The sequence below is a fragment of the Phoxinus phoxinus genome (genome assembly GCF_949152265.1).
Source record: "Phoxinus phoxinus genome assembly, chromosome: 4".
NCBI lineage: Eukaryota > Metazoa > Chordata > Actinopteri > Cypriniformes > Leuciscidae > Phoxinus > Phoxinus phoxinus.
In genome coordinates this window covers 40,319,214-40,341,798 of record NC_136879.1, presented here as the reverse complement: position 1 = coordinate 40,341,798, position 22,585 = coordinate 40,319,214, and the positions used below count along the sequence as shown (strand labels likewise).

General features: G+C 40.7%; 2 protein-coding genes across 2 annotated transcripts in view; one reads left to right on the top strand and one right to left on the bottom strand.

The window, feature by feature from the left end:
- LOC306997106 (uncharacterized protein) overlaps positions 1-22,585 on the top strand; it is a 417,445-nt gene that overhangs the window by 170,833 nt on the left and 224,027 nt on the right. The window lies entirely within an intron of this gene.
- On the bottom strand, positions 12,373-14,156 carry LOC306997160 (uncharacterized protein). The gene is made up of 2 exons (XM_079610286.1): positions 13,914-14,156; positions 12,373-13,444 (listed from the first exon to the last, which is right to left on the bottom strand). The coding sequence occupies exons 1-2, from the start codon at positions 13,996-13,998 to the stop codon at positions 12,759-12,761; spliced, it is 771 nt and encodes a 256-aa protein (XP_079466412.1). The 5' UTR covers positions 13,999-14,156; the 3' UTR covers positions 12,373-12,758.

The window sequence follows — 22,585 nt, the reverse complement described above, 5'->3', positions numbered from 1 at the left end:
TTTGGATAATTATTAGGTAGGCTACAGTAGATACATTTACATTTTTCTCAAGAAAAAAAATCTCACTTATACTGTAAACATACAGAGAGCCCTGTCAGCTGGTATTATTATTAAAGGTTAAAAATAACAACTTAAATTAAATATAATGCGTTTTTTTTATTATAATAACAATTTTATAATATTTTAATGATATAAGTAAAAATATAATATGTAGCCTAGTGGACATATTTAACAAAACACTCCTCTCTATAACAATTTTTTTAGCCGATTTGGTCATTAAATGGCTTTCGGTAAATGTATTTAGGTGACATTGTTCTCTTCCAGTTTTACTGACCTTACCGCGGCTAAAAAACACTGATTAATCCGTGGCATATGCATTTTGTTAAGTTGTACTATATCTTTCAACATGCCTATAGTTCATTCGGGTTTATTTACTAAAGAAGAGTAAAAGATGATCGGTCACGTGCCGATTGAACTGAGACACTGCTACAGAGATCTGTCACGTCACATTTACAAGCGCCAAAACGGCATTTATTGAATGCATTTCGTAATAAAATCGACATAATCTGAGAGCTGATCATTTGTTTTATATCAATAGTAACCTTCTCTGTCTTGTCTGCCGGTGTCCTCTTTTCTATGCGTGAGAAAATGGATGTGTGGCGTGAGAGCGTGTGTGAAAGTGTCTGTTTCGTGAGTCTCACGGTCAATGCGTGAGAGTTGGCAGCCCTGAAATTGTTTGGCCTTCCAATATCTGAAAATGCACATATGTAGATCTGTGAAACTTTAGCAAGCTCAGATTTGGGACCTCAGTATTTATAATTTGAATTTTTATTCAGACCGAGCAGTGGATCGAATTATAGAAAAGTTTTAGAACATTTATTATACCGAGTTTATGCATGACAATTTATCATAACATTCTTTCATATACATTTCTGAATTTAGAAATAAATGACATAACAAAAATCTGTCATGTATACATTGAAATGAAAGTGACAGCTAAATGACAATTAAGGAAGTTACAAAAAAAAAACAATGTAACGTAACACAAGTTTTTTTCACTATACATTTGCTTATATAAATCTCATTGTTTATTTGAAGTATTGGATCTGTAGATAACCTTTACTCACAAAATCACACATTGTCAGTGAAATTGTCATTTTATTTGTTATTTTACAGAGCTTATTTACAACTTTTATGTTGCAGAGAAATGTGTACTTTTAAATAAATCTATTTAAGAAAATACAGGTTTTATATAGCCTAACAAAAGCTTTAAAAAACTAAAATTGAAGAAATTGCTTCATGTGTTGAAAAATAACTGATTGTTGTATTTTTTCTTACATTTTTTCTTAAATTTTTTCTTACATTTGTTTCCAGCCTCTTTTAATTGTGATATTTCTTTGAGTAAGCATTCAATCTAATAATTCAATAATTAAAAAAAAAAAAAAAAAAAAATGTGTGTGGCATTCACAGAAACATTAGTTTATTAGTTAACTAACTACACATTTACTTAATGTGAATCTCATAAAACATTTGCTCGCTGTGACACAGAACAATGCTTTCTAATATGATTCACTAGACTACTTGATTGGGTGAAACTCTTCCCACACTGAGTACAGTCGTACGGCTTCTCTCCAGTATGAACTCGCTCGTGTGATTTCAGGTTTCCAGACCGAGTGAATCTCTTGTCACAATATGAGCACTTGTAAGGTTTTTCTCCAGTGTGAATTCGTTGATGCTGTTTCAGATTGTCAGCTGTAGTAAAGCTCTTCCCACACTGAGTACAGTGATACGGCTTCTCTCCAGTATGAACTCGCTCGTGTGATTTCAGAGATCCAGACCGAGTGAATCTCTTGTCACAATATGAGCACTTGTAAGGTTTTTCTCCAGTATGAATTCTTTGATGCTGTTTCAGATGCTCAGATGTAGTAAAGCTCTTCCCACAGTCAAAGCACATATAATCTCTCACGTCATTGTGTGTTTTCTGGTGCAGTTTAAAACTGTCCAGCCTTGAAAAACTCTTTCCACAGAGAGAACACACATAAGGCTTCTCGTCTGAATGAACTTTCAGGTGATCTTTTAGTTTTGATGATGAAATAAAGTCTTTACCACACTGATCACAGTTAAATGGCCTTTCTCCAGAGTGAATGCGCAGATGACAACTGAGTGCGGATGAAGCTCTGAAACTCTTTCCACACTGAGTGCATGTATACGGTTTCTCTCCAGTGTGAATTCTCATGTGTGTGTTAAGGTTTTCTTTCCGTGAGAAACTCTTTCCACACTGAGTGCAGGTGTGCAGCTTTTTGGCTTTTGTTCTTTGAGTTTTAAAGTTACGATGTTCCTCCTCTTCATTCAGTTCTTGTCTTTGCTCTTTCACTCTCACCTGGTCTAAAAGACACAGAAATACAGAATCAGTTCAAGTAAATCCTGATTTAAAGAGATAGTTCACCTGAAAATAAAAAGTCGGTCATCATTTACTCACCCTCAAGTCTGTATGATTTTGTTTGTTCTGCAGAACACAAAGGAAGATATTTGGAAAAATGTTTGTTACCAAGCAGATCTCACCACCCATTGACTACCAGAGTAAGAAAAAAATTACATTAATTAATTGGTTACAAACATTCTTCCAACTTATCATAATTTTTCTCCATCACTTAATTAATAGCAGAAAGCAACAGAGATCAAGTACCAGATCTTCCACGATTTGTTCTGTCATTCACTTGTTAATATAGTTAAAATATGTTTGACATCTGCTATATATGATCATTCAGATGTATATCTCCATCATTGATTATCCATATACTGGTTATTAATTTACATCTACCAAAGCAGTCAACAATGAAGAATCAAGAATGGACACCAACCTATTTGTTCCATACATACGCACAGTTTTATGAGTCTGAATATTTTTGGCTTTCGGGGTGTACACCAATGCTCTGATGATGCTGACACTTCTATCGTGTGTGCATCACTAAATGAGGCAATAGAGTCCTCTGTTGAGGTGAGGGCCGAGGACACCGACGTTATGGTTATGCTGGTCCATCATAGGGCAAACCACGATGTTGGAAAGATCCGGGTGGCCCTCCCGGAGAGGTTCTGTTACATACCTGATCTTCCTACACAGCTTCTCTGGCTGCGATACCGTATCAGCAATTTCTGGGTTTAGCAAACCAACTTTGCTCACCAAGCTCTGCAAGACTGACAAAGCAGAGGGGGCCATGGATGTGTTCAATGACATCAGAGCCAAGAAAAGTGACATCATCAAAGCTGGCTGCGAACTGTTCAACTGTCCGGGCCGCAGCCGGGAGCATCAAGCCTGAGAAACTGCCTCCGACTACAGGAGCTGCAGCACAGCACTCTCTGCGGGCATATCTCCAGACCAGAGATAGGCTACTGCTATAAAGTCTGCTACACTAGTCAACTAGTCTCTCTCCTGTTTACTGAAGTCAGCTGAATCCGGGCCGTATCCAGATCAGATGAAAGACCTGCGCCTGGGCCCATCCACAAAGCATCCCTCATCAGCCCTGTGAAGGCCTCATCGACACGACAGCCATCAGCACTGATCCTCAACAAACCCGTCTACATACCGACGTGATGACTCCGACCTCCAACCAGATGGAACTGGATAAATGTTCTGATCCAATCTGACTTTGCTCACTAGTTTGTGTCATAACTGACCTGTAATGCTGCCTGAATCATAATCATACACTGTTCACTGATTGGCCAGAGGAGAACTGGCCATGGCCGTGGGAAGTAGGGAAGCATGTGCTGCAGCACCCCCGTTGAAAAATGCAGACATTACAGCACTCTCTGACAGATGCAAATAAATAAACGTATTAAAACATTTTTTTATTTTTTCCTGTTTGTTATTAACCTAAGAAGTTTATGCACGAAAAGGTTTTGAGTACAACTAAATAATTATTGACCCTTTCGCACGTACGTACGATCACACCGGTGTTATCAGTCTAGGCTGGTCCCAGTGCATGACGTGATCAACTGCTAAATTCAAATGAGCTTTCGCTTGTTGGCTGGCGCTGAGCCAGAGACAGGCGCGTTCAGAGCTGTCATATATCACAACTTTTCAGTGTTTTCAACCACATAATGTTTATTTTAGGTTTCAGACATATAAGTACTAAAAAAAAAACACAATACATTTAGAGTTTGTAAAATACACACTGATGTCAAAGGAAGAGGCAATAATAATCCTTTCCATTATAATTAGACACGTTGTTTTATTCATATCAGATACACATTGTGAAAGTAACTTTAAAGTTTACTCTATTCTTCTCCCAGTTCACCAGCCACTTAGTTTTATGTATTTCGGGAGAAGTGGATGAATTCACATGTGGTAAATCCAACAGATCCGATTCTCTGAACTGCGTCTGCGGCACAAACTAAGATGCCGTCGCCCATCGCGCATACAGCTCAACTAACGCGATCGTTATAAAGGTGTTTAAACAACAAAACACTTCCACTTGCATATATTTGACAATCGGAATATCAGATATTTAATGCCATATCTAACAAATTTGTGAATATTTTGAATAAAAAGGAAAAATGACATAAAAGCATATCATCATTCATTCAGCTCTGTTGTTGTTGCGGTGTCACGTGACAAGCAATGACGCGTCACCATGGAAACCATAAAGTGACACATTCTAAATAACGGTTTCCTTGAAAAACTCGCCCTGGGGGGTCAGCCAGAATGCATCATTGTCAACTGACCTCACGTTGAACGTCAAGGCGAAGACGTTGCAACAGTGAAGGTATAAAAATAATAATTAAAAAAACATGAAGGTATCTAGATATCAAAATGGCACAGAAAAGAATTTTGGATTTTTTTGGTACACCAGCTTCTAAAAAGAGCACGACGGAAGTCCAGAGAATACAGGAAAGCATCCCGACACCGACCAGCTCTTCGCCAGAGCCTAGTAGGCCTGCTAGTTTTGCCTCAGAGACCGCCAAGACCTGCGGTAACAACCCTCACGAGCCTGCCGCTCCTCCATGCAATGCTGCTAGCACTGGTGGTGGATTTAGCACGCTAGCTGCATTTGAGGAGCCTTTCCAGCCATCTAACTTTGTTTTTCCTAGTAGACATTTTGGAACAGAAACTTTCAATCGTGCATTCACACCAGCTTGGTTTAACAAATGGAAGTGGCTGCATTACGTGACTGAGACCAATCGAGTTTTGTGTTTTGCTTGTCTGAAAGCAATAGAAAAAAAACTTATCAATGCAGACAGTTTTAGGGTAGACAACCCATTCGTGTCAGGCGGCTTTGGAAACTGGCGTAAAGCCACTGCAAAATTCAAGGAACATGAACGATCAAAGTTACACATGGATTCAGTTCAAAGACACGCTGCTTTGGGTAATGTGCCTATCAATGCCCTCCTGTCTAATGCTCTTGCCGAACAGCAGGGGACCGCTCGACATGTTTTGGAACTACTGTTTAGATCCATCAGATTCCTGGGCAGCAAGGGGATGCCGTTCAGGGGTGACACCACACGTGATGGAATCCTTTACGAACTGATGTTGGAACGCACCTATGATCTCCCTAAAGAACGAGAATGGGTGATGAGAAGAGACAACTGGATGTCCAACACCATACAAAGTGAAATTATCCAACAGTTTGCCCATGCTATTCAAAGGGATATTGTCGCCCGTTCATCGGAATCCAGATTTTATGGATTAACAGCTGATGGGACTACTGACGTGAGCACAACAGAGCAGCTCTCGTGTAATTTGCAATTTGTTGACGGCAGCCTGGAGTCTCACTGTTTATTTTTGGGATTTTATAATGCACAGGACAGCACTGGAAAAACTCTTTTCTCCTGCATCAAGGATGTGTTTTTGAGACTGAACATTCCAATCGAACGCCTTGTAGCATACTGCTTTGATGGAGCCAGTAATATGTCCGGGTGCTTTTCAGGAGTGCAGGCTCGCCTCAAAGAATTGTGCCCTCAGTCAATGTATGTACACTGTAACAACCACGCGCTGGACTTGGTGCTCCAAGAAGTTGCTTGTGAAGTGAGCCTTGTGGCCGACACTTTGAATTTTGTACGGGGTGTTGCTACTGTAATTGGAGAATCGTCAAAGTGCAAACAGCTTTTTGAGTCGCTTTTCGGTTGCGATGAGGTTGCGGTTAACATCCTAGGCCTTTGCCCGACGAGATGGTGCGTCCGCGCCACAGCCATCAAACGCGTCTGTTTCTCTTACAGTACTCTTCTGGCTACACTCAATTTGCTGAAAGAGGACAAGAAGCTGCTCAGAGGGGACAGCAGATCAAAGATTGGGGGACTGTGGAACAAAGCCCGAAAAGGGAGAACATTTTTCGGTCTTCTCTGTTGCCAAGCACTGTTCGAACCCTGCGAGGCAGTGGCCCGGGGCCTGCAGAGCTCCAAAGCAAGTGCCCTTGGTGCACTTGAATGCGCAAATGTGCTCAAAGATCGCATAGCGGCACTTCGTGATGATGACATTGTGGAGGAGATGGTCCTCAAGGTTGAAGCATGTGCCTCAGAGATGGACCTGAAAATGCCAGACACCACCGCAAGAGTGAGCAGAACCCCGGGCCGCTTTCGCCAAACCACGGAACCAGAGGCAGTGGCGCACAACGCAGCAACAGTGATTTGGCGACATCAGTTTTACCAGGCTGTTGACTTGGTGTCAGCGGAGCTGAAGAGACGGTTTGACCAAGAGAGTATGACTATAGCAGCGAGCCGAGAGAGGGCAGTAATAGTGGCAGCAGGAGGAGGAACTGTTGATTTGGAGCCCCTTCAGCTTCCCAAGGAGCTGGACATAGACCGCCTTAATCTCCAGCTCAAAATGCTTTGCGATGTCACCAGAGAATCTCAATGTAGCACAGTGAGAGATGTAGCATCATGCCTATCTAAGCTCCATCCTCAAACGAGAGCTCTGTTTACTGAGGCTGAAAAACTCATACAATTGTGTCTGTGTTTACCTATATCAGTGGCCTCATCCGAGCGATCATTCTCCAACTTGCGCCGATTAAAAACATGGTTACGGTCCACCATGACACAGAAGAGACTCACACACTTGTCCCTGATGAATGTCCACACAGACATTTTGAATGCTTTGGACATCCATTCCCTCATGAGAGACTTTATCTACTCAGCTCCTGAGCGCCAAGCCACATTTGGAGTAATTTAACAGGAGCACCCTGCTCAAGGTAAAACGTTTGGTTTATTATGAGCTGCAGTTGAGCAGTTTAACATAACATACGCATTAATTTCACACTGATAAATTTGCTGCAGAAATGTATTTGGTTATATTATTGTGTGCTGTGCAAATTGGGCTTTTGAAACGGCGAAAATGTGCCTATATTTGGATATGTTCGTTTGCGCTGTCAGCCTGTGGACCGTTTTAATTATTCGTAGGCTATTTTTATGTTCTTATTAGCTGTGTTCTGTGAGTGTTTGTCTGCGCCCTGACAGAGCCATAAGTTTAAATAACGTAGGCTTATATGTGCTGTTAAAAATATTTGCTTTTGTGGTCCGCTGTGCGCGACAACCTTTTGGAGCTGTTTAACTATCTTGGCTATTTGTACGTGTCTGCTGTGTTCAACGGAGTCTGGTTACAAGATTGGTATAAATATGGTTCATTCTTATTAGTGTGTGTTTACTTTGTTAATTATTAACACTTAGACATTAGACATTATTAAGAGGTGTCCACCTGACGCGCAAAAAATGCACCTCCCACTACAGCACCCCCAACTTAAAACCTCTTCCCACGGCCCTGGAACTGGCCCCCGACTGAGCCTGGGATCTCCCAAGGCTTTTTTCTCCATTCTGTCACTGATGGAGTTTTGGTTCTTTGCCACTGTTGCCTTGGCTGTTGGCTTGCTTAGTTGGGGACATTTAATATTCAACAATATTATTGATCTACCTTACTTAAGGTGGACGATGCCGCAATGTTCTTCTAGAAGCAAACTTTGTTGTATTATTTTCATATTATCACTGTGAAGCTGCTTTGATACAATCTGTATTGTAAAAAGCGTTATATAAATAAAGGTGACTTGACTTGACAAAGTCCATAACTGGATGTCCTTGAGTATGGATGGAAACAAGGAGAACAAGGTTATGCACCAGTCCCTACAACAGAGGTGGTCCCATTGCACCGGACCACCTTCTGAAGTTTGTCAGCTGCAACTGTGCTGAGGACTGTGACACTCTCAGGTGCAGCTAGGAGTCAAGTGTATTTCTGTTTGTGGGAACTGTCATGGTAACTCTTGCCAGAACACAACCAGCCAGATGATAACAGGAGTGAGGGAGATGCAGGGGAGTTGGATGAGGTTTGGTAAATTTTAAACTGATTTAGGAAGTTTTGTTTTGTAATGGTTTTAAACATTTTTATGGATTTTGTATGGATTTGGAGTCATTTTTACTCAAAACTAATGGCTGGGATAGATTCAGCACCCCTAAAAACCCATAGTTAGACATCTCAAAAGCTAATATTGCTAAAAAAAAAAAAAAATCTTTTTTTTTGGTACCCAGGCCCTCTGGGCACCCCAACTTTGATGGCCTCTCCAGGCGTTTCCCCGAGGATTTGGCCGTGGATAAATTGGGAGGTTACTAGACACCTATAGGAACACATGGTAAAAAAAGCTATTGGTAAGAATTTTTTTTGCAGATTGGCCAAAAAAATGCTTAACTTTCCCTAACTATTTGCTGCGACATCCAGTTAAGCGGTCCAGCCTGTCACGTGATAACAGTAGTAGCCAATTATAGTCGCATGAGTATGAGAGTTTAGCTAACTTACAGAATAGCCATGTCAGCGGTGTGGAAGTATTTCAGACCCAAGTGTCCTGGTGTCACGGAACGACCTCTATCGCCTCCCTCTGGCGGCATCAGATCACTTTCCCCTGAGTACTAGGACTGCACTTCCCATCTTCCACCTCCTCACACTCATTATCTACCAGCCCTGTCCCATCCCATTATCAGCGCACCTGTTCTCACTCTGACTCTCTCAGCTCCCTTTATATGCACACTCCCAACTCACCTTCATTGCGAAGTCTTGATTCTGCCACGGCGTTCATTTCCAAGCGATCTCTGTATCTACCCAAGTATTCCTGGTTCTCCGACCCCAGCCTGTGTTTCCAAGGATCCTTTACGAACGTTCTCTGCCTGCCCTGACCCACGCCTGGTAACAACTCTGATTCCTGGATCTCCCTTGCCTGTTCCTAGTCTGCCTTGTCTCTTGCTTCATTGTGTGTTTCAATAAAATTACTGCAAATGGATCCGAATGTCTCAGACTCTCCATCACACCTGGAAGTTCTGGGAGTCTCCCGCATATTGATACCGGCTCCCTGATGCCCGCAAATTAGTTAAATGTACTTATCTGTATACCGCTGTTTTCACTTTCCTAAAAACGGGCTGATGACTTCCTTGTTCTATGAAGTCCCTCCTTCAGAAATACGTAACGAGTTCTGGTTGTGTCAGCGGTTCCTGTGTTGTGATTCGACAGCAGCTTAGCGTACGTTGACCGGAAAAGTCACGCCTATTGTTCATTCAGGTTTATTTACTTGTAAAGAAGAGTAAAAGATGGTCGGTCACGTGCCGATTGAACTGAGGCGCTGCTACAGAGATCACGTCACATTTACAAGCGCCAAAATGGCATTCATTGAATGCATTTCGTAATAAAATTGACATAATCTGAGAGCTGATCATTTGTTTTATATCAGAAGTAAACTGCTCTGTCTTGTCTGCCGGTGTCAGTGTCCTCTTTTCTATGCGTGAGAAAATGGATGTGTGGCGTGAGAGCGTGTGTGAAAAGTGTCAGTTTCGTGAGTCTCACGGTCAATGAGTGAGTGTTGGCAGCCCTGCAATTGTTTGGCCTTCCAATATCTGAAAATGCACATATGTAGATCTGTGAAACTTTAGCAAACTCAGATTTGGGACCTCAGTATTTATAATTTGAATTTTCATTCAGACCGAGCAGTGGATCGAATTATAGAAAAGTTTTAGAACATTTATTATACCGAGTTTATAATAATAATAATAATAATAATACAATTTATTTGATGGCGCCTTTCAAGACACCCAAGGACACCTTACAGAAAAAATAAACAAGACATTAATACAAGCCCAACAATAATATCAATAGTAAAATCAAATGAATATGTACGATCTTGATGCTAAAAACCATTAAGTCCAGTAAGTTAAATTGGAATTATACAATTTATGTAGGATGAGCTAATCTAAACAGATGTGTTTTAAGTTGTGATTTGAATTGATGGAGAGAGTCCAATTGGCGAATGTGAAGTGGGAGAGAGTTCCAGAGACGTTGGGCAGAGAGGCTGTAGGCTCTAGCCCCCATGGTGCTAAGTGTGAATGTTGGTACAGTTAAAATTTCAGCCGTGGAGGAACGAAGTGTTCGAGAAGGATTATAGGGAAGAAGCAGGTCTGAGAGGTATGAGGGGGCAAGGTCATGGAGGGCTTTGAAGGTAAGCAGCAGAATTTTGTAATTAATCCGGTGAAAAACAGGAATCCAGTGGAGCTGAATAAGAAGTGGTGTAATGTGGTCAGTTGATCTGGTGCAGGTGATAATCCGAGCTGCCGAGTTCTGAATGGACTGGAGACGATGGAGAAGTTTACTTGTGGAGCCAATGAGGAGGGCGTTGCAGTGGTCAATGCGGGATGTGATCAGGGCATGAACAAGGACCTGTGTACTGTGTTGGGAGAGGGAAGGGCGGAGTCTAGAGATGTTGCGGAGGTGAAAGTAAGAAGTCTGAGTGATATTGCTGATGTGAGGGCCAAAGGAAAGTGTACTGTCTAGAATGACACCGAGACTTTTGACTTGGGAGAAAGTGGGAATCGGAGAACCATCAACTGACATAGTAAACGGTTGACTTTTGGAGAGTGTGGCCTTTGAACCAATGAGGAGAACCTCACTTTTATTTCCATTGAGTTTGAGAAGATTGATTGACATCCAGTTGTTGATAGCTTGCAGACAGGAGGTGAGAGCGGAGGGGGGAAGAGAGGTGTTAGGTGTTGTGGAGAGATATAATTGTGTATCATCAGCGTAACAATGAAAATGAATCCCAAAGGAACGGAGAATGTTGCCTAGAGGTAATATATAGATGATAAAAAGCAGTGGTCCCAGCACTGAGCCCTGAGGAACACCATGGGTGACTGTTGTAGATTTTGATGTGACATTTTTCCCCTGAATGAACTGTTTTCTATTATGTAGATATGACCTGAACCAGACTAGTGCATTGTGAGCGATCCCGATAGCAGTCAGACGTTCCAAGATAATTGTATGAGAGATGGATGACAATTTGTCATAACATTCTTTCATATACATTTCTGAATTTAGAAATAAATGACATTGTGGTGGAAGTTTTATGATATTCATTGATCTTTAGTAAAATATAGATGATTCAAAGAATGTCACATGTGTGTCTCTCACTTGTAGTGAGAGAAGATTCTGCGTATGTACCTGGGGAGGCAGAAGGGGGGAGACACTCCAGAGAACAGACGAACAAGGACCTCTGACCTAGAATGTCAGAAGGCCGTTTGGTGAAGGAGGGCTTATGGGCCAACTAGTGACGAATCTAAACTAGTGTTATGGCTTCTTTGTCTATGGAAAACTACTGGATGGAAAACTACTGGATGGGAAGGCTCTGGGGGGAAAAAGACCTTGGAGTTTAGGATAAAAAGGTGGTTCAGTCTGTCTGGGGGTGTGTCAATCTTCTGCACAGGGTAACAACTGTGTATTAGACTGCTCCTATTCTTGCAAGAATAAATACTTCTAATTTTTATAATTTGACTCTGAGTCTCCCTTACGCAGTGATGTTTGTTTGATGAATTTTTGCCACAACAACATATAAAAAAAATCTGTCATGTATACATTGAAATGAAAGTGACAGCTAAATGACAATTAAAGGTGGGGTATGTAATTCTCTTTTTTGGCCATTTTTTCAAAATCACTTAAAATCCTATTCCTAACCCACTTACAGCCACTGAGTTAGAAGCACTGAAATAAAAATTAAGCAATTTAATAATCTGTGCACGGACAGGACTCGAAAAACACCAGCCAATCATTTCCAAGACCACCTAGAATTATTGGACAGTAAGTGCGTCAATCAATCGGTCGTACCATTGATTGGTCCATGTTCTTTGAATGGGTGGAGTCAAAGGAAAGAAGGTAGGACCATTTGAGTTGTGTATTTTCAAAATCTACCGGCCGTTTTGCAAATCACATACCCCACCTTTAAGAAAGTTACAACTAAAAAAAAACTTCCATAAAACTAATGTCACATAACACAAGTTTTTTTCACTATACATTTGCTTTATATAAATCTCATTGTTTATTTGAAGTATTGGATCTGTAGAAAACCTTTACTCACAAAATCACACATTGTCAGTGAAATTGTCATTTTATTTATTATTTTACAGAGCTTATATACAACTTATATGTTGCAGAGAAATGTGTACTTTTAAATAAATCTATTTAAGAAATTACAGGTTTTATGTAACAAAAGCTTTAAAAAAACACTAAAATTGAAGAAATTGCTTCATGTGTTGAAAAATAACTGATTGTTGTATTTTTTTCTTACATTTTTTCTTACATTTGTTTGCAGCCTCTTTTAATTGTGATATTTCTTTGAGTAAGCATTCAATCTAATAATTCAATAATAAAAAAATAATAAAAAATAAAAAAAACATTGTGTGGCATTCACAGAAACAGTAGTTTATTAGTTAACTACCTACACATTTACTTAATGTGAATCTCATAAAACATTTGCTCACTGTGACACAGAACAATGCTTTCTAATATGAGTCCCTAGATTACTTGATTTGGTGAAACTCTTCTCACACTGAGTACAGTGATACGGCTTCTCTCCAGTATGAACTCGCTCGTGTGATTTCAGAGATCCAGACCGAGCGAAACTCTTGTCACAATATGAGCACTTGTAAGGTTTTTCTCCAGTGTGAGTTATTTGGTGCCGTTTCAGATTCTCAGCTCTAGTAAAGCTCTTCCCACAGTCAAAGCACATATAATCTCTCACTTCATTATGTGTTTTCTGGTGCAGTCTAAAATGGTCCAGTCGTGAAAAACTCTTTCCACAGAGAGAACACACATAAGGCTTCTCGTCTGAATGAACTTTCAGGTGTATTTTTAGTTTTGATGATGAAATAAAACCTTTACCACACTGATCACAGTTATATGGCTTTTCTCCAGAGTGAATGCGCAGATGAAACTTGAATGTGGATGAAGCTCTGAAACTCTTTCCACACTGAGTGCATGTATATGGTTTCTCTCCAGTGTGAATTCTCATGTGTATGTTAAGGTCTCCTTTCTGTGTGAAACTCTTTCCACACTGAGTGCAGGTGTGCAGCTTTTTGGCTTTTGTTCTTTGAGTTTTAAAGTTGCGATGTTCCTCCTTCACTTCATTCAGTTCTTGTCTTTGCTCTTTCACGCTCACCTGGTCTAAAAGACACAGAAATACAGAATCAGTTCAAGTAAATCCTGATTTAAAGAGATAGTTCACCTGAAAATAAAAAGTATGTCATCATTTACTCACCCTCAAGTCTGTATGATTTTGTTTGTTCTGCTGAACACAAAGGAAGATATTTGGAAAAATGTTTGTAACCAAGCAGATCTCACCACCCATTGACTACCATAGTAAGAAACAAATTATATTAATTAATTGGTTCCAAACATTCTTCCAACTTGACATAATTTTTCTCCATCACTTAATTAATAGACAAAAGCAACAGAGATCAGGTACCAGATCTTCCACGTTTTGTTCTGTCACTCACTTGTTAATATAGTTAAAATATGTTTGCTATATATGATCATTCAGATGTATATCTCCATCATTGATTATCCATATACTGCTTATCAATTCACATCTACCAAAGCAGTCAACAATGAAGAATCAAGAATGGACACCAACCTATTTGTTCCTCAGTATCTTCATGTTTTATTCTGGATGGTTCTGGATCCCTCATGTCTTCAATCTCCTCTTTAATAAACTCCATCTTTAACAGTCACACAGATTTCAGCTGCTACTCCTGGAGTTTGTCCTTCTCTTGTAGGATGATGGGAATATTCCCAGTATTTATTGGTGAATTGTTGTGGGAGGGGCTTCACTGCAGGTGTGAACTGTGATCACTGTGTTTTTACCCAATCTGCATTTAAAAACTACAGAGTCATCATGTTTAACTGCTGCTGAAAAGCCTCTTTGTCTTTGAAAGTTCCTGTTTTCAGCTCATTCATTATGGTGATGCCCGGGATCTTCTGTAAATTGGCATATTAAATCGTTTTATTGGTGTCAAATAGCTAGGGATGTCCCGATCCGATCAACGTCATCGGTAACGTGCCGATACTGGCCCAGAAACACTAGATTGGAGATCTGAGGGATGAAAAAAAACATGATCCGATATCTATCCAACACAAACCATGAGAAAATCGAGCTTAAACCATCGCCTTGAATATTAGCATTTCCCTTGCTGCGACATCCAGTTAAGCGGTGCAGCCTGTCACGTGATAACAGTAGTAGCCAATTATAGTCGCATGAGTATGAGAGTTTAGCTAACTTACAGAATAGCCATGTCAGCGGTGTGGAAGTATTTCAGACCCAAGTGTCCTGGAAGTTCTGGGAGTCTCCCGCATATTGATAGCGGCTCCCTGATGCCCGCAAATTAGTTAAAGGTCCCGTTTTTCCTGTGTTTTTGAAGCTTTGATTGTGTTTACAGTGTGCAATATAACATGTGTTTATGTTTCGCATGTAAAAAAAACACAGTATTTTTCACAAAATGTACTTAGGGACCGTTCGGTATTTATGGAATGGGCCACCGGAGGAAAATAGGGGAGGGTCATGCCTTTTTATTCTTTGTTGAGGGGAGGATCATCCAACTTTTTTTAGTCTAGGGGGAGGGTCACCCAACTTTTGTATTCATGAAAACAACAAACTTTCAAAGTGGCTTGTTTTGTGCATATTTTTCCATGTAGCTCTCTCAGTCTCGGTCCCCCCATAGCTAGCAGATGGGTCTGACCCAACAAAAATCAGACGCGAAAGATCAAGTCCAGTTTGGCGCTGTTTGACAGTGCGCACACGCTCAGAAAATGTGCATCATGTCAGAACAGAACGCCAATGAAATGTTTACCACGAGCAAATAATAAACTTTTGTGATTGCGAATCACAAGCAGTGTCCAGTGAGTGTAACTCTACCGCTGCATGTGATATGTAGCCTACGTCGAGTTTACAGGGACTGAGGCGCCAGAACTGCAGTTGATAGAATGTGCGCTGTAGCACGATAGGCTACCATATTTCTTCAAAAGCAGATCGTGGAGATATTACATCATCCACGATCAAAAATTGTGATATCGCATAAGCACAAGTATAAAACGACTTTTAGGCTATCATGTCTGAAAACAAACACAAATGACGCGTGCTACATTGGGGCTGTTTACACCTGGCCACTTCATGCGTTTTCTCAGATCGGATAGCTATCTGATTTATCAAAACGATTCCATTTAGCCTACACCTGGTGTGGTCGCATAAATGCGTTTTTGCAAAACGGATTTTAAATCCTATCTTCAATTCTTCAAATAGTTTGCACGTTGGCTCATCTGCAGTGATGCGCTGCAGTAGCGTCGTCATGTCTGGCTATAACATGACATATAGCCTATAACATATAGCCACGCTCTCACGTTTATTTTTATTTTATTGCATTTTTTGGGAGTACAATTTACATATGTGGTTTCCACAACCAGATGCATTTACACATGTCCAGTTTTGTCGGGAATGTGGTCCAGACCTCCCCTGAAGTGGTTTGAGCGATCGGATTCAAATCCGTCTCGAATGCGTTTCGGAGGGCATTTATACCTGGTCTTTTCACGATCGGATAGCTATCCCATCACAGAACACACATGAAGTGGCCAGGTGTAAACAGCCCCTTATTCATCGCAAGACAGAGGCGAACCAACACTGAGTGGGGGCCCCAGGCAAAATGAACCAATGAGGACCTTTTTTATTTTATATAGCCTAGGCTATGTTTTATATATAATATATAAGATTTTTTTTAATATATCTTCATTAGATATATTATTATACACAATTCAAAAAGTAGCCTAGTAAACACAGAACATCTAACAGAACATTTTAACAACCGTATGTGCTCATTTTTTTAATTAACGAAATGTCAATCTTTATAACAGAAGATACAACACAATACAACAATCTTCAAGATACAGTAAATCTTCAAATGGGAAGATGTGAAAACAGATTGTCACCTTAAAAACAGTCATTTGCGTGGTGGAACAAGTCATGCTAAATAGAATTATAGTTAGCATCTTAACTTGTTCTATTATTTTATTAGTTCATTAACTAGCCTAATTGTTAACTCAAAAAATGTAATGTAAAGAGCTGGATACTTACTAATTAAATAATGTCAAATATAGTAAATGTATTGTTGCCATATACTAAATATTTGACTAGTCGCACGTTAATTTCTGCTTAAATACTGCATGGAGGGATATAGCCCATTCTGCGCTCAAGCGCATGTATAATCTTGACGCAAAAGCAGGCTAATGATAATAAATATGTATTTAAAAATAACGATGCATTTTAATTGTTTATTAATAAACTCTTTTTTTCTAAATCAGTGTCCGCTGCAAACATGTCTCCATACATCTCCGCTGTAAAGTGCGCCTTTAAGAGAAATGCATCTTATAGGCCTACGGATTAGCCTACATAATCAAATGATATTTGCTTTCGATTTGATTTTTTTCATTTAAAAGTGGACATATCAAGCTTTATATAGATATTTTTTCATATATTTGAGGCTAGTATGCTATATAGCCTACGATATGTTTCTGCTTTTTTTTCTTTTTTCTTTTTTACGCGCTACAGTTCACGGAGACCATGAAAGCGCGCCCTGATTGTTTTATTTTATTTTATGAAAGCAAAACGTTTTCTTGTTATTGTGAGTTTACACAAATAAAAGTATTGCGACTGATGCATTATTCTTTTCTGTATGGCCAGAAATAGAGTATTTTAAGTTGTTTCCACTGTTGATAGGAAAATGCAAATCGCATCAGCGCCTCCATGTCATGCAGTGCGCTACACACTCCGCACACACACTTGGTTATGCGCCTAAGAACAGCGAACAATTATCTAGGTTAACGTTAGAGTGAGCGGCGATGCCAGACGGATAATCCTCATGTTTAACAAATCATGCAGTTTCTACCGCGAGTCAGCGCTGCGCCAGTTTGAAAAAGGCGGGTGTGCAGGAACATAGAGATATCTGAACATCTTTGCCAAGCGCAAACCAGTACAGAAGTAATCAATAAATGATCGGGGAGGGTCATGCCTTTTTTCACAATCATTTTGGAGGGTCATAGAAAAATTTATTGCTGGCGAAGGGAGGGTAAAGTCTTTTTTGACTATAGATCTCAAAACTCCTCCGGTGGCCCCTTAAATAAATAACGAACAGTCCCTTATCTGTATACCGCTGTTTTCACTTTCCTAATAACGGGCTGATGACTTCCTTGTTCTATGAAGTCCCTCCTTCAGAAATACGTAACGAGTTCTGATTGTGCCAGCGGTTCCTGTGTTGTGATTCGACAGTAGCTTAGCGTACGTTGACCGGAAAGGTCACGCCTATTGTTCATTCGGGTTTATTTACTTGTAAAGAAGAGTAAAAGATGATCGGTCACGTGCCGATTAAACTGAGGCGCTGCTACAGAGATCACGTCACATTTACAAGCGCCAAAACGGCATTCATTGTTTGCATTTCGTAATTAAATTGACATAATCTGAGAGCTGATCATTTGTTTTATATCAGAAGTAAACTGCTCTGTCTTGTCTGCCGGTGTCCTCTTTTCTATGCGTGAGAAAATGGATGTGTGGCGTGAGAGCGTGTGTGAAAAGTGTCTATTTCGGGAGTCTCACGGTCAATGAGTGAGAGTTGGCAGCCCTGCAATTGTTTGGCCTTCCAATATCTGAAAATGCACATATGTAGATCTGTGAAACTTTAGCGAGCTCAGATTTGGGACCTCAGTATTTATAATTTGAATTTTCATTCAGACCGAGCAGTGGATCGAATTATAGAAAAGTTTTAGAACATTTATTATACCGAGTTTATAATAATAATAATAATAATAATAAATTTTATTTGATGGCGCCTTTCAAGACACCCAAGGACACCTTACAGAAAAAATAAACAAGACATTAATACAAGCCCAACAATAATATCAATAGTACAATCAAATGAATATGTACGATCTTGATGCTAAAAACCATTAAGTCCAGTAAGTTGAATTGGAATGATACAATTTATGTAGGATAAGCTAATCTAAACAGATGTGTTTTAAGTTGTGATTTGAATTGATGGAGAGAGTCCAATTGGCGAATGTGAAGTGGGAGAGAGTTCCAGAGACGTGGGGCAGAGCGGCTGTAGGCTCTAGCCCCCATGGTGCTAAGTCTGAATGTTGGTACAGTTAAAATTTCAGCCGTGGAGGAACGAAGTGTTCGAGAAGGATTATAGGGAAGAAGCAGGTCTGAGAGGTATGAGGGGGCAAGGTCATGGAGGGCTTTGAAGGTAAGCAGCAGAATTTTGTAATTAATCCGGTGAAAAACAGGAAGCCAGTGGAGCTGAATAAGAAGTGGTGTAATGTGGTCAGTTGATCTGGTGCAGGTGATAATCCCAGCTGCCGAGTTCTGAATGGACTGGAGACGATGGAGAAGTTTACTTGTGGAGCCAATGAGGAGGGCGTTGCAGTAGTCAATGCGGGATGTGATCAGGGCATGAACAAGGACCTGTGTACTGTGTTGGGAGAGGGAAGGGCGGAGTCTAGGAGAACCATGAACTGACATAGTAAACGGTTGACTTTTGGAGAGTGTGGCCTTTGAACCAATGAGGAGAACCTCACTTTTACTTCCATTGAGTTTGAGAAGATTGGTTGACATCCAGTTGTTGATAGCTTGCAGACAGGAGGTGAGAGCGGAGGGGGGAAGAGAGGTGTTAGGTGTTGTGGAGAGATATAATTGTGTATCATCAGCGTAACAATGAAAATGAATCCCAAAGGAACGGAAAATGTTGCCTAGAGGTAATATATAGATGATAAAAAGCAGTGGTCCCAGCACTGAGCCCTGAGGAACACCATGGGTGAGTGTTGTAAATTTTGATGTGACATTTTTCCCCTGAATGAACTGTTTTCTATTATGTAGATAATAATAATTTGTTACATTTATATAGCGCTTTATCTGAGACCTCAAAGCGCTTTACATAGAAGGGGGGAATCTCCTCAACCACCACCAATGTGCAGCATCCACTTGGATGATGCGACGGCAGCCATATTGCGCAAGAACGCCCACCACACACCAGCTTACTGGTGGAGAGGAGACAGTGATGAAGCCAATCAGTATATGGGGATGATTAGGAGGCCATGATAGACAGAGGCCAAGGGGCTAATTTGGCCAGGATGCCGGGGTTACACCCCTACTCTTTTTCGAAGGACATCCTGGGATTTTTAATGACCACAGAGAGTCAGGACCTCGGTTTTAACGTCTCATCCGAAAGACGGCGCTCTTTTGGCAGTATAGTGTCCCCGTCACTACACTGGGGCATTAGGACCCACACAGACCACAGGGTGAGCGCCCCCTGCTGGTCTCACTAACACCTCTACCAGCAGCAACCTGGTTTTCCCAGGAGGTCTCCCATTCAGGTACTAACCAGGCTCAGCCCCGCTTAGCTTCAGTGGGAAACCAGTCTTGGGCTACAGGGTGATATGGCTGCTGAGATACTACAGGTGAGATATGACCTGAACCAGACTAGTGCATTGTGAGCAATCCCGATAGCAGTCAGACGTTCCAAGATAATTGTATGAGAGATGCATGACAATTTGTCATAACATTCTTTCATATACATTTCTGAATTTAGAAATAAATGACATAAAACAAATCTGTCATGTATACATTGAAATGAAAGTGACAGCTAAATGACAATTAAGAAAGTTACAACTAAAAAAAAACTTCCATAAAACTAATGTCACATAACACAAGTTTTTTTCACTATACATTTGCTTTATATAAATATCGTTGTTTATTTGAAGTATTGGATCTGTAGATAACCTTTACTCACAAAATCACACATTGTCAGTGAAATTGTCATTAGGGGCCAAGCACTGAAGGTGCGGGCACCTATTGTATCTGTTCCGGTTCTTATTTAGGGGCCAAGCACTGAAGGTGCGGGCACCTATTGTATCTGTTCCGGTTCTTATTAGGGGCCAAGCACTGAAGGTGCGGGCACCTATTGTATCTGTTCCCGTTCTTATTAGGGGCCAAGCACTGAAGGTGCGGGCACCTATTGTATCTGTTCCGGTTCTTATTAGGGGCCAAGCACTGAAGGTGCGGGCACCTATTGTATCTGTTCCCGTTCTTATTAGGGGCCAAGCACTGAAGGTGCGGGCACCTATTGTATCTGTTCCCGTTCTTATTCTTCTTTTTCTTCTTCCGACTGGGCGTCTATGACAGCCCATAGAAGCGTATGCGGGAAAGTTGTTTTGGTTTGACATTCTGATAGAGGACATTCCCAACATCAAATACACCAATTTTGGTGTTTCTAACTCATTCCCTCTAGCGCCACCACCTGTCCAAAGTTTCAGAAATTGTATGCTAATAACTTTTGAACCGTAAGGCCTATCAACAAAATTCTTTTTTCCTCTGATTCCTTCCCGAATTTCACGAAAATTGAACCAGATCAACTCCAGACCATGACGACAAAAAGTTATGGAATTCAAGTTGATTCGTATTACCGTTCTCGAATACCGCGCAAATAAATTTTACGTAGCGCTTGCAAAAACAGACGTAAGGCCGTATCTCCACAACGCTTTATCGGATTCAGACCAAATTTGGTACATGTCATCACAAGCATGACCTGAGGCTACATGCTGCGTTTCGGCGCAGCGCCACCTACTGGTCCGGAGATATGAAGAATTTATATTTTTGCTTATAACTTCTGAACGGTTTGTCCAAAAATCACAAAAGTGGTCTCGTTAGATTCAGGGCATCGTGCTGAGTCGACTGATATCCAATTTTCCCATATCGGCCATTTTGGCTGTCGGCCATTTTGAATTATGTGCTAAAATGCTGTATTTTATGAACGCATGAACGTATCGTTACGAAACTCAGTATGGGTCATCAGTACAACGCCCTAAAAGTACTCAAAAATTTATGAGACAGCGCCACCTTTTGGTCAAAAGTTATAATGAAATTTCCAAAAATGCTAATAACTTTTGAATAAATTTGCCTATAGTAATGACACTGATCTCAATAGATTCCTTGGGTTATGCTGAAAACATAGATACCAATTTTGCCATAGTCAATCAAAGTTCCTGTCCGCCATCTTTATTTTCTTTTAAAACCTACTTTTTCGAACTCCTCCTAGACCGAACGTCCGATTTTCACCAAAATCGGATCGTGTCATCTCCAGACTGTGCCGAGTAAAAGTTATGGATTTCGTGTCGATAGACAAAACCGTTTTCGTATACCGCAGTGGCAAAGTTGAGGCATGATGCCAAAATGACTATTCAGGCTTTATATCTGCAATGCCTTGACATATTGACACCAAACTTTGTATGTGTCATTGTCACTTCACTCTGACCACATCACATCAGTTTCGTAACTGCGCCACCTATTGGTCGAAAGTGATAATCATATTTTTAGTTATTGTATGTGATTTTTCAACCATTTTGCCAAAATTCATCTTCAAATGTCTTTAATTGCTCCTTGCTGCAGTGGGTCTCACACTCCCAGCCACTTTGGCATGTCTTGTCGTCTTGCTTGCGCTTGGCCCCGGTGATTGCTGCTTGCAGCTATATTTATTCTTCCGTTTCTTCTTCTTCTTCCGCCATTGAAGTCTATGGCAGCCCTATGAACCGCTTGCGGGAAAGTTGATTTTATTTGACATTCTGATAGAGGACAGTCCCAACATTAAATACACCAATTTTGGTGTCTCCAACTCATTCCCTCTAGCGCCACCAACAGTCCAAAGTTTCACTCATGTCTATGCTGATAACTTTTGAACCGTAAGGGCTAGAATCAAAAAATTTTTTTCCTCTGATTCCTGAGCTCACGATAATTCGATTGCACCCTATGACGTCATTTTCCGTCATAATAGTTTTCCCGCCATTTTGAATTTTCCAAAAAACCTACTTTTTCGAACTCCTCCTAGGCCGTTGCTCCGAATTTCACGAAAATTGAACCAGATCAACTCCAGACCATGACGACAAAAAGTTATGGAATTCAAGTTGATTCGAATTACCGTTCTCGAATACCGCGCAAATAAATTTTACGTAGCGCTTGCAAAAACAGACGTAAGGCCGTATCTCCACAACGCTTTATCGGATTCAGACCAAATTTGGTACATGTCATCACAAGCATGACCTGAGGCTACATGCTGCGTTTCGGCGCAGCGCCACCTACTGGTCCGGAGATATGAAGAATTTATATTTTTGCTTATAACTTCTGAACGGTTTGTCCAAAAATCACAAAAGTGGTCTCGTTAGATTCAGGGCATCGTGCTGAGTCGACTGATATCCAATTTTCCCATATCGGCCATT

Excerpts from the sequence above, each read along its gene's own strand:
- LOC306997160 (XM_079610286.1), bottom strand. The coding sequence starts at position 13,998 with ATGGAGTTTATTAAAGAGGAGATTGAAGACATGAGGGATCCAGAACCA. Across the intron at positions 13,445-13,913 it reads AGATACTGAGGAACAAATAG|ACCAGGTGAGCGTGAAAGAG; the intron begins GTTGGTGTCCAT and ends TGTGTCTTTTAG.